Source organism: Zingiber officinale, chromosome 8A (genome assembly GCF_018446385.1).
Source record: "Zingiber officinale cultivar Zhangliang chromosome 8A, Zo_v1.1, whole genome shotgun sequence".
Classification (NCBI taxonomy): Eukaryota; Viridiplantae; Streptophyta; class Magnoliopsida; order Zingiberales; family Zingiberaceae; genus Zingiber; species Zingiber officinale.
The window spans coordinates 107,826,626-107,839,325 of NC_056000.1; the positions used below are offsets into that span (position 1 = coordinate 107,826,626).

Genomic DNA, 12,700 nt, shown 5'->3' on the forward strand with positions numbered 1-12,700 from the left:
GGACCACCCCTTTATATACTATCTCTCATAACCTCCGCAATCATGAGGTGACTAAGAATGTCAAAGGTTGTTGGGTAAGGGAAAGTGTACAACCTAGACAATGTACTATAATTGTCCGTGAAATCTTCCACTTGCCTATATGTATACCTCTTTTATTGTTTATAATTTTTTCCATTGATGAGGTCGTTGAAGGAACATGCTATTATAAGTTGTCAGCTAATGAGAGACACAATAATCCTTGATAAAGGTTCCACAAGAGTAGTTTCTAACATGTAGTTGTTATTCTGAAAGGTTGTTAGGACTCTCTACTCATGTTGTCAGCTGAGTATATCCTAGCTGGTCTATAAGGCCGACTATCTTTATGCTTGTTCTCGTATTAAGTTGCTCAGTTATATACTGCATAGTATTAGCAATTCATTCGAAAAATAATATGATGTATTGGGTGTGTTGGAAATCCGTTTAAGAAGTCATATGATAAACTGTACATGCTAGAAATTCGTTTGGGAATCAATATGAAGCTAACTGCCATAGGCCCGACCGACTTTTTGTCTGGTCGAGCGTGTAATAATTTGTAGGTAAAGTGCACCTGGAATTTTGGCCGGATTCATAAAGAAAGCTATCTTACCTTTGTCCATATAAGGGATGGGGTATGAAGCCATATAAACCCATCTGATTTTATTATCGAACGGCTACACAAGCATATAATTGTGTGGAAACCCATAGAGATTATTGGTACCCCGTGGTAGTTTTGATGTGATCAACCAAGTCAGGTTAGGTCTTATTGGTGTTTAACCCTATGTCTAAGTGTGCAGGAGCTTAGGAGCACAAGAAGTCGAGCAGAAGACGCGGCTAGTGAGAAGGACGACATGGGAGAGAGACGACGGCTTGGTGCGTCTGAGGGACGAGGAGCTGTAGAAGAGTACACCAGTGGATGAGAAGGGTACGCGTGGCAGTCTGAGGGACGAGAAGCTAGAGCGAAAGCCTGATCGAGGAGAAGGCCGAAAATTGGGTTCGAGTGAGCCCTCTTTCGGTTGGCCGATATCACCCAAGCAATCAGAGCAGCAGGAGAGCAAAAGAAGGCTAAAAGTGCTGCTGGAGACTCCTTCAAAGGGAGTTGAAGGCGCCTCCGAGGCGCCTCGGCGCACCTCCGCACCTTCACTGTGGAAGGTGCCTTCCATGGCTGGAAGACGCCTTCGATGAACAGTACAAAGGCGCCTTCTAGCCCTATGGAAGGCGCCTTCGACTAGAAGAATATTTCCGTTGTCAAAGGATAAAGCTTTATCCTATGGTGCCTCGCTGGAGGCGCCTTCCAGCCTGTTGGAGATGTCTTCCAGCCACGGATAACTTTTCCCAGAGGCTATAAAATGACCCTTGGACTTAGGAAATAGTAAAACATGCAACTTCTGTATTCATTTTCTAGTTACTTTCTGAATTTCCAACTAGTGTAAGAGGCTTCTGCGCCTTCAAAGAAGGAGATCTTTAATTAGTGTGTTTACTTGCCTTAGATTAACAACCTCCCCGGTTGTAATCAGGTAACTCTTTTGGCCTCATTTTTTTAAGTTGTTCATTTACTCTATTTTTTTTTTTTTTGCACTGTTAATCTGAGTTAAAAGTTCGAGGAAGGTTTTTTTTCTTAACAGACAGTTCACCTCCCCTCTTGTCGGCCCTACTTATTCCAATAAAGATGACCAATAATAGGGTCGACTGGGCATGTGTAGAGAGGCTCGTACAGAGTAAGGAGTTTGACCTTTCCCTCGACTGAACCTATGGTCAATAGATTGCGAGGTGGATAGGACATTCTAGCCGAGCTATAAGGCTGACCGTCTTTAAACCCAGTCGGCTATTAAATGACCAGGCATGTTATCGTTTCAGTTCAAGAGTAAAACACTAAACACCTTATGTTCGACCCGATTAAGGGTTGGTCGGCCCTCTCTCGAACGATTTGTAATCTAGTCGGGCTGGACTTGAGGGCCTTAGCGCTGGAAGAATATTAAAGTCAGGTGGGGAATGCTCTCTTTCATTGATTTTGATTGTCATGTCATCTTAACTTTGACCATCACATTATTTTGATTTTGACCGCTATATTATTTTCTGGGTCTACTTGTTATATCCCATATCAATCATCATATATGATCTTAAGAGTATCTCCAATACAAAGCTTTTAGAAGGTTTGTCAAGTCAGAAAGTTGAAAAAAAAAGTTTGAATCATCGTGGACATAATATTTGAGATTTTTAATTTAAGAATGGTAGGAAAAATTTTAATCATTAGGGGCAAAGTTGATGGTCTCGATGAGAGAGTTAGTGGTGTCAAGGGTTGGATGGAGACTCTCACGTAAGATCAAGAGAAGGGATAAAAAGAGATCAAGCGGAAGAGGATATTTCGGATGTTTGTATTACTAATTAGAAAATGATAATCTCAGTTAGTTTTATAGACTATCTCTAGGGTGATCGAATCAGCTTTAAGGAACTTTTCCACAAGTCATCAGGATAAATCGGGAAGTACACGTGATGGCCAGTGTAGAAGCCCAAAATCTTTTGATTATATCTCTCATTTGTAGGAAAAATTTCTACAAATACGTTATAACTAAAAATCAAATCATGAATACTTAGGTGACAATTTGAATATTCTATCAGGGTACTATAATCTCGGGAACGTTTGTATTGCCAATTAGGATGGAAGACTTAGACGATTATGAAATACAGAGGGATCGAAATCACAAAAGCCCATTAGCGAATAGTAAATAATTCATATTAAGATTATTATATATAAATTAATATTGGACATTTTTATTTAATATTCCATGAAATATCAATTTTGATTGGGGCCGGGCAGAGCGCGCCTACGAGAAGCCGCGGACGCTTTCAGCGGCGGGATCCACCGGCCGCTTCGCTTCGACGCGTGGCGCCCTCCCTCTGCGGTTGTGGCAGACGACCTTTTCATATTAACCATACTCTTCCTCCTCTCTCGCTCAGCCACCCCCTCGCCCCTCTCCTCTTTTCCAATCCAATGCTCCACCAGACCTGCTGATTCCGCTCGTCGATCCTTTCCGACTCCAAGAAAGAAAAGATCAAATCTTGCTTTCGATATCGCGTCGAGGTATCATCGCAAGACAAATCTGCCTTCTTAATTCTTTTCTTCCTTGGATTTTGGAGTCTGCCCTGCCCTGCCCTGCTGATTCTGCGATTAATTAGCCATGGAAAGCAGATTAAGTTGGCCGTACTTTGACCCCGATTTCGATTCCCTGGTCGATAGGATCGAACCCCGGTATTCTCGATTCCCTCTACTTTCTTTCCCTCGAAATTCCCCTTGCTCCACTTCCTGTTGATGCCCGTCAATGGCGGTGTTGTTGTTAATGGCAGGGTCTGCATTGACAACGAGACATGCGAGACTTGCACTCTCGTCAAGGTTCTTCCTTCTCTTCTTCCTCGCTAAAAAGACGAGGAAAATAAACTTTTATATGTGCATAGATGAAACTTTTAATCTGAAGCCAAGACCGTCGACCCTGCGAGCCCTGACCATGGCGGCTCTGTTTCGACGCAGGTGGACAGCGCCAACAGGCACGGAATACTCCTGGAGATGGTGCAACTTCTCACAGATCTCGACCTCGTCATCTTCAAGTCCTACATCTCGTCCGACGGCGGATGGCTCATGGATGGTAATTTGTTTTCCTTTTTTTTTTTTTTCCTGTTTTCACAATCAAAATTCAAACCGACGGTGACTTTGTAACTTCGAATTGTGTTCTGCGAACAGTCTTCCACGTCGCAGACCTGCTCGGCAACAAACTAACAGATCCCGTCCTTATTCATTACGTCCAACAGGTGAATTAAACAAACTGGGAATCACCTTTTTTTTTATTTTTACTTTTCTGTTTGAGTTTGTGATGGGATGGTGGATGGTGGATGGTGGATCGTAGCAGGCGCTGGGGAGAGGGCAAAGAGGGAGAGGTCGGGGCACGAGCGAAGTGACGACGTGCCTCGGGAAGCTGGTTGGTTCGGCGCACCTGGCTTGTGATTACGCCGCCGTCGAGGTCACCTCCACCGACCGGCCCGGCCTCCTCTCGGAGATCGCGGCTGTCCTAACCGAGCTCGGTTGCCAGGTGCTCTGCGCGCAGGCGTGGACCCACAATTCCATAGCCGCCATTGTCCTCTACCTGCTCGACGGGTCCACCCGCGCTCCCATCACTGAAGCCGACCGCCTCGCCAACATCGAGCGCCAGGTCAACATCGTGGTCGAGGCTCACCACGTACCAGGTCACCGGAGGTGGGTGAAGGCGGGCGGCCCGACGCCCGGCCGCGTGCACACGGAGCGGCGACTACATCAGCTGTTGTACGAGGCGGGAGACTACGAGGCCGGGCCGCCTCCGCCGCCTGTGGACGCCAACTTGGAAGCCTTCAGGGGGCAAAATCTCCCGCTTTGGGCGTCCTCTGCGACGGCGATGACAAAGACGCGGGTGTCCATCGATAGCTGGAAGGAGAGAGGGTACTCTGTTGTCAACATCCAGAGCAGGGACCGCCCCAAGCTCCTTTTCGACACAGTGTGCACGATGACGGACATGGATTACGCGGTGTTCCATGCAACCATGGGGTCTCACGGACCCCTCGCCGTGCAGGTTGTAGCTCTCAAACTGTTTAATCCTTGCATTTGAGCATTCTTACGAACAAATGGAAGGCATCCCCATTTTTTGGGGGAATTGCAGGAATACTACATCCAAGACATGTATGGCTGCACTTTGGAATGCGAGATGGAGAAGCAAAAGATCACACGTTGCTTGGCGGCCGCTGTAGAACGTAGAGTGTCTCATGTACGTAAGCTAGCTAGCTCGATTAATTACTGCACGAATCGGAGAAGAGAATCAATTGTTTTACGCATGCGCTTTGCATATGGGTGCAGGGGTTGCGGCTGGAGATCAGCGGAAGGGACCGGCCAGGTCTGCTCTCCGACATCACCAGAGTGCTGCGGGAGAACAGCGTGTCGTTGACGAGGGCAGAATGCGCGACTCGCGGGGAGAGAGCGACGATGACGTTATACGTAACGACGGCGTCAGGCGTCGGCGATGTGGACACCAAGCGGGTGGTCGCATCGGTGGAGGAGGAGCTCGGGGAGGGCATTAAGGTGGCGGTGATCAGCGGCGCGCTGGCCGCCCTGAACAGAAGCAGCAGCAACAACGATGTGAAGTCGGCGAGGATAACGACAGCGGGTGGAGGCGCCGCGAGGAGCAAGAGCACGACGTCGGTGACGGCGTCGTTTGGGAGCCTGCTCTGGTCTCATATCGAGCGGTTGTCGAACAACTTCGGATCAATCAGTTCATGAAATGCAACGCCATTGTAATTAGTTTTGGAAACCGTTTTATGAGTAGATGAACTAACGATCAGATGTAGACGATCGTCGACTCCGCCAAACTAGATGAACTCAGAAACTAATTGACATGCAAATCTTCCATAAATTTTTTGAGTGAGGCTATCCACACCCATGGTACTAAACACACCCAATTTTCTAAATATATCCATCAAAAAAAATTTTTATCACAATTCTTTCTAAATACATCCCATAAAATTCTTATTTTACCCTTTCTAAAAATCAGACAAAACCTTAACATCATCTTCCTTGACTACTCCTACTTGTGTTATTTTCGTCGTCGCTCCTACCTGCACAATTTTCGCCATCGCTAGGATTCGAGGATTGAAGAATGAGAGGACCCTTCATTTCTCCCTCTCATCTTTCCACTTGGATAACTCGATTTTTAGCTGAATCAAACAATGTTAGTGTTCGTTTTAATCATTATATTGTTTTTGTTAGATTTTATATTTATGTTTCAAGTGTTTATGAAAATCTCTTGAATTTCAGTTGTGCGTCATTCTTCCTTAGTTTATCGAACGCATTGCTGCTTGTTCAGCTACAATTTACCGAATACACTAGGATTTGTTCGATTAATGAACGTTGATCCTGTCCGGAATCTTAGTCGGATGAAGGTCGAATGAGGTGTCGCTGGCGTTGACGGAGGAGAGACTGTGATGCTGTTGTCGTGCGGGCTTCGAAGAACAGACCTCCACGTGGCCCTCAAGGACTACTGGGCCTGAGTCGGCGGTACTAGAACTCTGCGCACACTCAAACAAGCACACGAGACGTTAGAGACCAAGAACCAGGGAAAAAGCCCCCGGATTAAGCCCTCCGACGCTCAAGTCAGGTATTTTTTTACTCAGAAGAACAGTGTATGAAGGAAGAAGAAAAGTAGACAATGTTGGTGCAGGAAGCATCTAACGATCGAATCTGAGTTTTGATAATATCAAAGGATTCAAAGTTAAGGTGTATTGTGATCTAACATGTTGAATGAGTATTTCAGGAAAAGTCCTAACTGCGGTTAGGTAGGTGAAAAACCCTAGGGGGTGGTAACCCTAGGTCATAGGGGGTGGTAACCCTATGCGGAAAGTCTTGGCAGGTCGATGGCTTCAGGCAAAAGTCCTAGGGGGTGGTAACCCTAGGTGGAAAGTCCTGGTGTCGCGAACCAGTTGAAAGACTGGACTAGCCGGGAAGCGGATGTCCAGCAGAAAGTCCGGAAGCGTCGAGTGCTGAGCAAAAGTCCAGTTGATCTTCGACCGACAATGTAAAATCTCCTGAGTGGAGTAGGTGAGGACGCGTTCCCCGTAGAGGGAACAGTAGGCGTCGGGCCGACCTAGGGTTTCTGGAGGGAAACCTGAAGTCAGACCCGGACAGTTCGAATGCTGTCAAAACTTTCATTATTATCATTCATTATATTTTTGTGCTAACTTTGTTTTGCAGGGTATGTGTTTGGGACTAACACATTTTGCAGGAACAAAGGAGCAAGTTACAACTCGGATGAACATTGTCCGAGGCGCCTCCATGGAGCTTGGAGTGCGAACTAGGAAAAGCCAGCGCAGAAGGTTGGAGGCGCCTTAGATGAAGTTCAAGGCGCCTTGGGTCGAAGGTTGAAGGCGCCTTGGGTAGGCTGAAGGCGCCTTGAACTGGATGAAGTTCGACCAAGTCTATGCTGATCTCCGCGGGTGACTCGGCCTGTTTAAGGCGCCTTGAAGGGCTTCAAGGCGCCTTGAACACCCTTTATAAGGGGTCTCGAGCAGTAGCACCAGGACAACAAGTTTCTAGTCTTCTGTCTCCAACGTGCTGCTCCGAAAGACGCCCGGAAGTGCTGCCACAAGTCTCCGACGACCCAAAGCTTCAAAATTCTACTGTTGTCGTCGGTATAACTAGTTTTTCCAGTTACTTGTACTTCATCTTGTAATCATTTTTTCGAGCTTATAGTTGTTGCCCACCGGAAGCGATCAAGGATCGCGGGCCTTCGAGTAGGAGTCGATCAAGGCTCCGAACGAAGTAAAAATCCTCCTGTCTCTGTGTGTTTGTTTTGTTTTATTCCGCTGCTTAATTACTCCGATAATTCTTACGTTTCCGATAATCGTACAAAATAGCCACGAGTGCTATTCACCCCCCCCTCTAGCATGTCTCGATCCAACAGACAAGTGTGCGAGTGAGCGTACTTGCACAAGGGAGAGGACATCCCTTTTTATATGATAATGCATACCTTCTGGAAACTGACCCCTACCAGAGGATGTCAGGTGTTAAGACTTGTCGGGTGGTGGAGAACACGTGACCTTCTCCTATAGACTGGAGGAAGCAGGTTCTATTTGTAGATGACCCCAACCGTTGGAATATTCCCTGACATGCAACAGTTATTTTCTGACAGGTGGTTACGATTCCCTAACATGTTGTCGCGTAGCACCTTCTATCCTGCCCGGGTGTGATCGAGGTAGCCTGGGTCGATCTGCAAAGTGTTGATGAATAGACTGGGTGGACGGAAGGGCGCGACCAGAGCCCCTTTCTCTCCGCCATCATGAATCAGACCCGGTCGAGAATGACAAGTCTGTTTATGTGAGCTAGCTTGAGGAAACTCGACCGGTGAAGACAGGTCAGGCTTCGTCTTGATCACGCGCCCTGCCGTAGACCTGGTTTCCTGACCAACGGAACCCGCCTTGTCTTGATATGTCAGATGGTCCTGTGTGGCCCCTCTTCGTATGTTGACTACCACATCTCCTTGACTTCTGACTGCTACGTCCTCTTGACTTTTGACTGTCACGCCCCCTTGACTTTTAGCTGCCACGTCCCCTTCACTTTTGACTGTCACGTTTTCTTGACTTCTGACTGCCACATCCCCTACCATTATGCACCGTATCACAAGCCTCCCCCCAAAGTCTAGTCAAAGGAAGCTCAGGTCCGACTGACTAGACTCAGACTCCGATTTCACTTAACATCGCCATTGTGACTTTAACTATTAGTCCTTTCCCCCAAGTCTTCAGAAATTTACCATGTTCTCAAAGGCTACACCACTTTCCAAATGTCTGTTCCACTACGTCAGTTCCCAGATCTCTGGATATGTAACATGTCCTTAAATGTGGCATTATTTCCCATAGGTCGTTGCACGGTTCGAGGATGATTCCTCACATCTTTCTCTTTAAAAAGGGCTGACTCCTCTCATGCCCTTACGCCTTCCTTGCTAACCTCTTTGCACCATGGAATCCATCGTGGAGTTCGACGAGGTGTCATCTTTTCGCCAACATCTTACTCATCTGACTCAGTTACTTGCCCAGAAGGATGAGGCCTTATTTGAGATGACGTAGAGCAGGGATCTGCAGCTCTCCCTTCGTCGAGAAATGGAGGAACTTTGGCTAGCTGCTAAGTCCAGGACTCGAGCTGAGGCGGCCTTAAAACATAAGGCTCATTCAGACCTAGAAAGTCAAACTCACTTTATTTCCTATTTGAAGGTAAAACATGACGACTCTTTGACCCTTCTCCAAGAAGAAAGTCAGATGAAAGATGAAACTATTGCCCAGCAACATCGCACCATTCAATGCATCAAGACAGAGTTGACCCAAGTACGAGCCCATTTGGAGCGGGCAGGTCAGGCAGATTGATCTTGCCCAAGGTGCAGACCTGCTACTACTATTTAAAAGAGGGTTGGGACTACCTATATTTCCCAGTGTAATGATATGAACTTTTCTCAAACTTTATCAAATAAATGCTGATCTGGTCGGGTTCTGGGTCTCTATTCATGTCTTTCTCTTGCGTTTCCTTTTCGTCCAAATGAATTATTAAGTATGAGAATATGCTTGCTGGTATCTCGCACTGAGGCACGAGTCTGAAAAGTCTGACCGCAAAGTCGTTGTTTGCGAATAACTCGCGCTGAGGTGAGAGTCTGAAACATAGACCGGGAGGTCATTGGTCATGAGGGCATGCTCACTTATAACTCGCATTAGGACGAGAGTAAAGAAGCATTAGAGCAAGCTCACTTATAACTTATGCTGGGGTGAGAGTCTAGAGGCGTGAGAGCATTCTCACTTATAACTCGCGCTGAGGCGAGAGTTTGGAATACCGACCAGGAGGACATTAGTCGTGAGGGCATGCTCACTTATAACTCACACTGGGGCGAGAGTTTGGAGGTGTGAGAACAAGCTCACTTATAACTCGCGTTGGGGCGAGAGTCTAGAGGCGTGAGAGTATGCTCACTTATAACTCGCACTGGGGTGAGAGTCTGGAATATCGACCGAGAGGTCGTGGTCATGAGGGCATGCTCACTTATAACTTGCACTGGGGTGAGAGTCTGGAGGCGTGAGAGCATGCTCACTTATAACTCGCACTGCGACGAGAGTTTGGAGGCGTGAGAGCACGCTCACTTATAACTCGCGTTGGGGCGAGAGATTGGAATACCGATTGGGAGGTTGTTGGACATGAGGGCACGCTCACTTATAACTCACACTGGGCGAGAGTCTGGAATACCGACCAGGTGGTCGTTGGTCGTGAGGACATGCTCACTTATAACTCACACTGGGCGAGAGTCTAGAAGCGTGAGAACAAGCTCACTTATAACTCGAACTGGGGCGAGAGTCTAGAGGTGTGAGAGCATGCTCACTTATATCTTGCGCTGGGGTGAGAGTCTGGAATACCGACCGGGAGGTCATTAGTTGTGAGGGCACACTCACTTTTAACTCATACTGAAGCGAGAGTCTAGAAGTGGAAGAGCAAGCTCACTTATAACTCGCGTTGGGGTGAGAGTTTGGAGGCGTGAGAGCATGCTCACTTATAACTTGCGTCGGGGCGAGAGTTTAGAATATCGACTGGGAGGTCGTTGGTCGTGATGACATGCTCACTTATAATTCACACTGGGGCGAAAGTCTGGAGGCGTGAGAGCATGCTCACTTATATTCACACTTATAACTCACACTGGGACGAGAGTCTGGAGGCGTGAGAGCATGCTTACTTATAACTCGCGCTGGGGCGAGAGTCTGGAATACCGACTGGGAGGTCATTGGTAGTGAGGGCACTCTCACTTATAACTCGCATTGGGACAAGAGTCTGGAGGCATGAGAGCATGCTCACTTATAACTCGCACTGGGGCGAAAGTCTGGAATACTGACCGGGAGGTCGTTGGTTGCTACTTGGAATACCGTCCTAGTTCCCATGTACAAAAATTTGTACAAGCATAGAACTATCCTAGCTACCCTTGTGCTCTACTGAAGTTAAATTTAGATTGCAAACGATGCTTAACATTATTAATCCAAATTGTCTTTCAGAAGTTAAACTTGGATTGGAAACGATACTTAACATTTTTACTCCAAGTTTAACCGATGTGATCTTCCTAAGTTAAACCATATTACGGAAGTTATCAAATATCTATTTCAAAGATCAGCTTCCAGGTTAAACATGGCAAGACACTAGGCCTTCTTGGGTATGGGATCATCCACCACTTCCTAGACAAAGCCTCACAAAGAAATTGGATATTTAACTTCTTACAGTAAACTAGGTTTAACTATAGAGACCTCAATAGAAGCACATTATCGAAACATGAAATCAAAAAATAAAATCGATAACAAAAATGATAACTTAAAACCGATAACCTCTTGTGTTTGATTTTTCAAGATCTATACAAAAGATGAACTAGTTATGATGCGGAAATTAATAACTAGTTATATCTCTTGTATCTTATAGACCTCTTGATCTTCTGTCATATTCCCCTCCTTCTCTTGGATGTCATGTGGGTGACGATCTTCTAAGATGAAATCCACTCAAGCTTCTTCCAAGGCTTCCAAGATCCGGTCACCAACGAACCTCCAAGGGATGCTAGACAAGAGCGCTTCCTTCTCTTCTTCTTCTTCTCCTTTAAGCAACCGGCCACCAAGAGATCTCCACACAAGATGCCGCCGGCCACCAAGAGAGAAAACAAAAGAAGAAGAGAGAGGGACAAGGGTCAACCACCAAGGATTGGAAGAGAGGAATAGAAGATGTGTTATCTCATGAGGCACCCCTCCATCGTGTTGATACAGTCTGACCTGACTGTTGTTTTGATGTTGACACGGATTTAAGTTTGTATCAGATGTTAATTAAACTCGGTTTGATTAATGATCAAGGTTGATCAAGTGGAAGGGAAAAGTCCAAGTTGGAAACTTGGCACGCGAAGTCGGAGAGGGCTCGGTAGCTCGTTCTCCGGACTAGGTCAGAGAGGGCTCGGTAGCTCGTTCTCTGGGCCTGACGAAGTCGGAGAGGGCTCGGTAGCTCGTTCTCCGGACTAGGTCGGAGAGGGCTCGGTAGCTCGTTCTCTGGACCGGACGAAGTCGGAGAGGGCTCGGTAGCTCGTTCTCCGGACCAGGCCGAGAGGGCTCTGAGCCGCTCTCGGACCCACAAGACGGAGAGGGCTCGGTAGCTCGTTCTCCGGACTAGGTCGAGAGGGCCTTGTAGCTCGTTCTCGGACCGACGAAGTCGAGAGGGCTCGTAGTTTGTTCTCCGGATTAGGTCCGAGAGGGACCTAAGTGGGCATTCCATGGTACATGGATCGGTCGGCGATCGATCCAGGATACATAAGATGCTGGATCGGCCGATCCAAAGGAAACTAAGCTTCCATGGATCGGTGCGGTGACCGATCAGAAACACTCGAAGCACATCGAGTAATCTGACCGGCCTCAGACCGATCAGAAACACCCGAGCACATCGAGTAACCGATCGGCCTGGAGACCGATCGTGAGATGGTATTGCGAAGAGAAGAAGGCGGGGATCGGCCGGAGACCGATCCACTGCCCCGATCGGTCTCACGACCGATCGAGAAAGCCGCGACCGATCGGATATGTCCTGATCGGTCCATGGATCGGTCGTGACCGATCCACATAATCGATTTGTTCAAGCCGCGATTCTTCCACTGCATTTGATCTGCCTGATTCATGTGATATAACCCTATGTGCTGTTAGCTTTTGAGTTTGCAGGATCACAGGTATCATTCCAAGCCTAATTTCAAATTAAGTCCATAAGAGGAATACGACAAATGGCCTTTCTGCTGTGATTCGCGGCGCATGGTGCATTTGAAGCATCAATGGCTACTGGTGTGATCTGGCTGCGATCTGCTTGACTCCTGGTGATTGGTTCGAGCTCAGAAGACACCAGTGAAGACTGTGATTTCATTGGTGTGAGTTAGAGGGATTGGCTGCAGCGATGACTCTGTGCAGTTTGACCACGATCCGTGACAGCAGAGAACAGGGGCTTAAGAAGCAGTAAAAAGTGAGAGGAAAGAACAACAAGAAAGTAAGAAAGTGGAAAAAGAAAACAAAACGTTCTGTTGATCGTTGAGGTGTGCTAAGTTCTTGAGCTCTCGGGTGAGAAACTGCTATCTGTGAGTTCTCTGTTTCCACT

At 47.1% G+C, this 12,700-nt stretch overlaps 1 protein-coding gene across 1 annotated transcript; it reads left to right on the forward strand.

The window, feature by feature from the left end:
• The first annotated feature begins 3,120 nt into the window (after nt 1-3,120).
• LOC122011106 (ACT domain-containing protein ACR1-like) lies at nt 3,121-5,311 on the forward strand. The gene is made up of 7 exons (XM_042567537.1): nt 3,121-3,265; nt 3,361-3,406; nt 3,542-3,656; nt 3,752-3,819; nt 3,918-4,610; nt 4,698-4,802; nt 4,892-5,311. Exons 1-7 carry the CDS (start codon nt 3,195-3,197, stop codon nt 5,309-5,311), a joined length of 1,518 nt encoding a protein of 505 aa, XP_042423471.1. The 5' UTR covers nt 3,121-3,194.
• The last annotated feature ends 7,389 nt before the right edge of the window (nt 5,312-12,700 follow it).

Coding starts and splice junctions, on each gene's coding strand:
- LOC122011106 (XM_042567537.1), top strand. CDS start 3,195: ATGGAAAGCAGATTAAGTTGGCCGTACTTTGACCCCGATTTCGATTCC. Junction 3,266..3,360: donor GTCGATAGGATCGAACCCCG/GTATTCTCGATT, acceptor TGTTAATGGCAG/GGTCTGCATTGACAACGAGA. Junction 3,657..3,751: donor CGGCGGATGGCTCATGGATG/GTAATTTGTTTT, acceptor TTCTGCGAACAG/TCTTCCACGTCGCAGACCTG.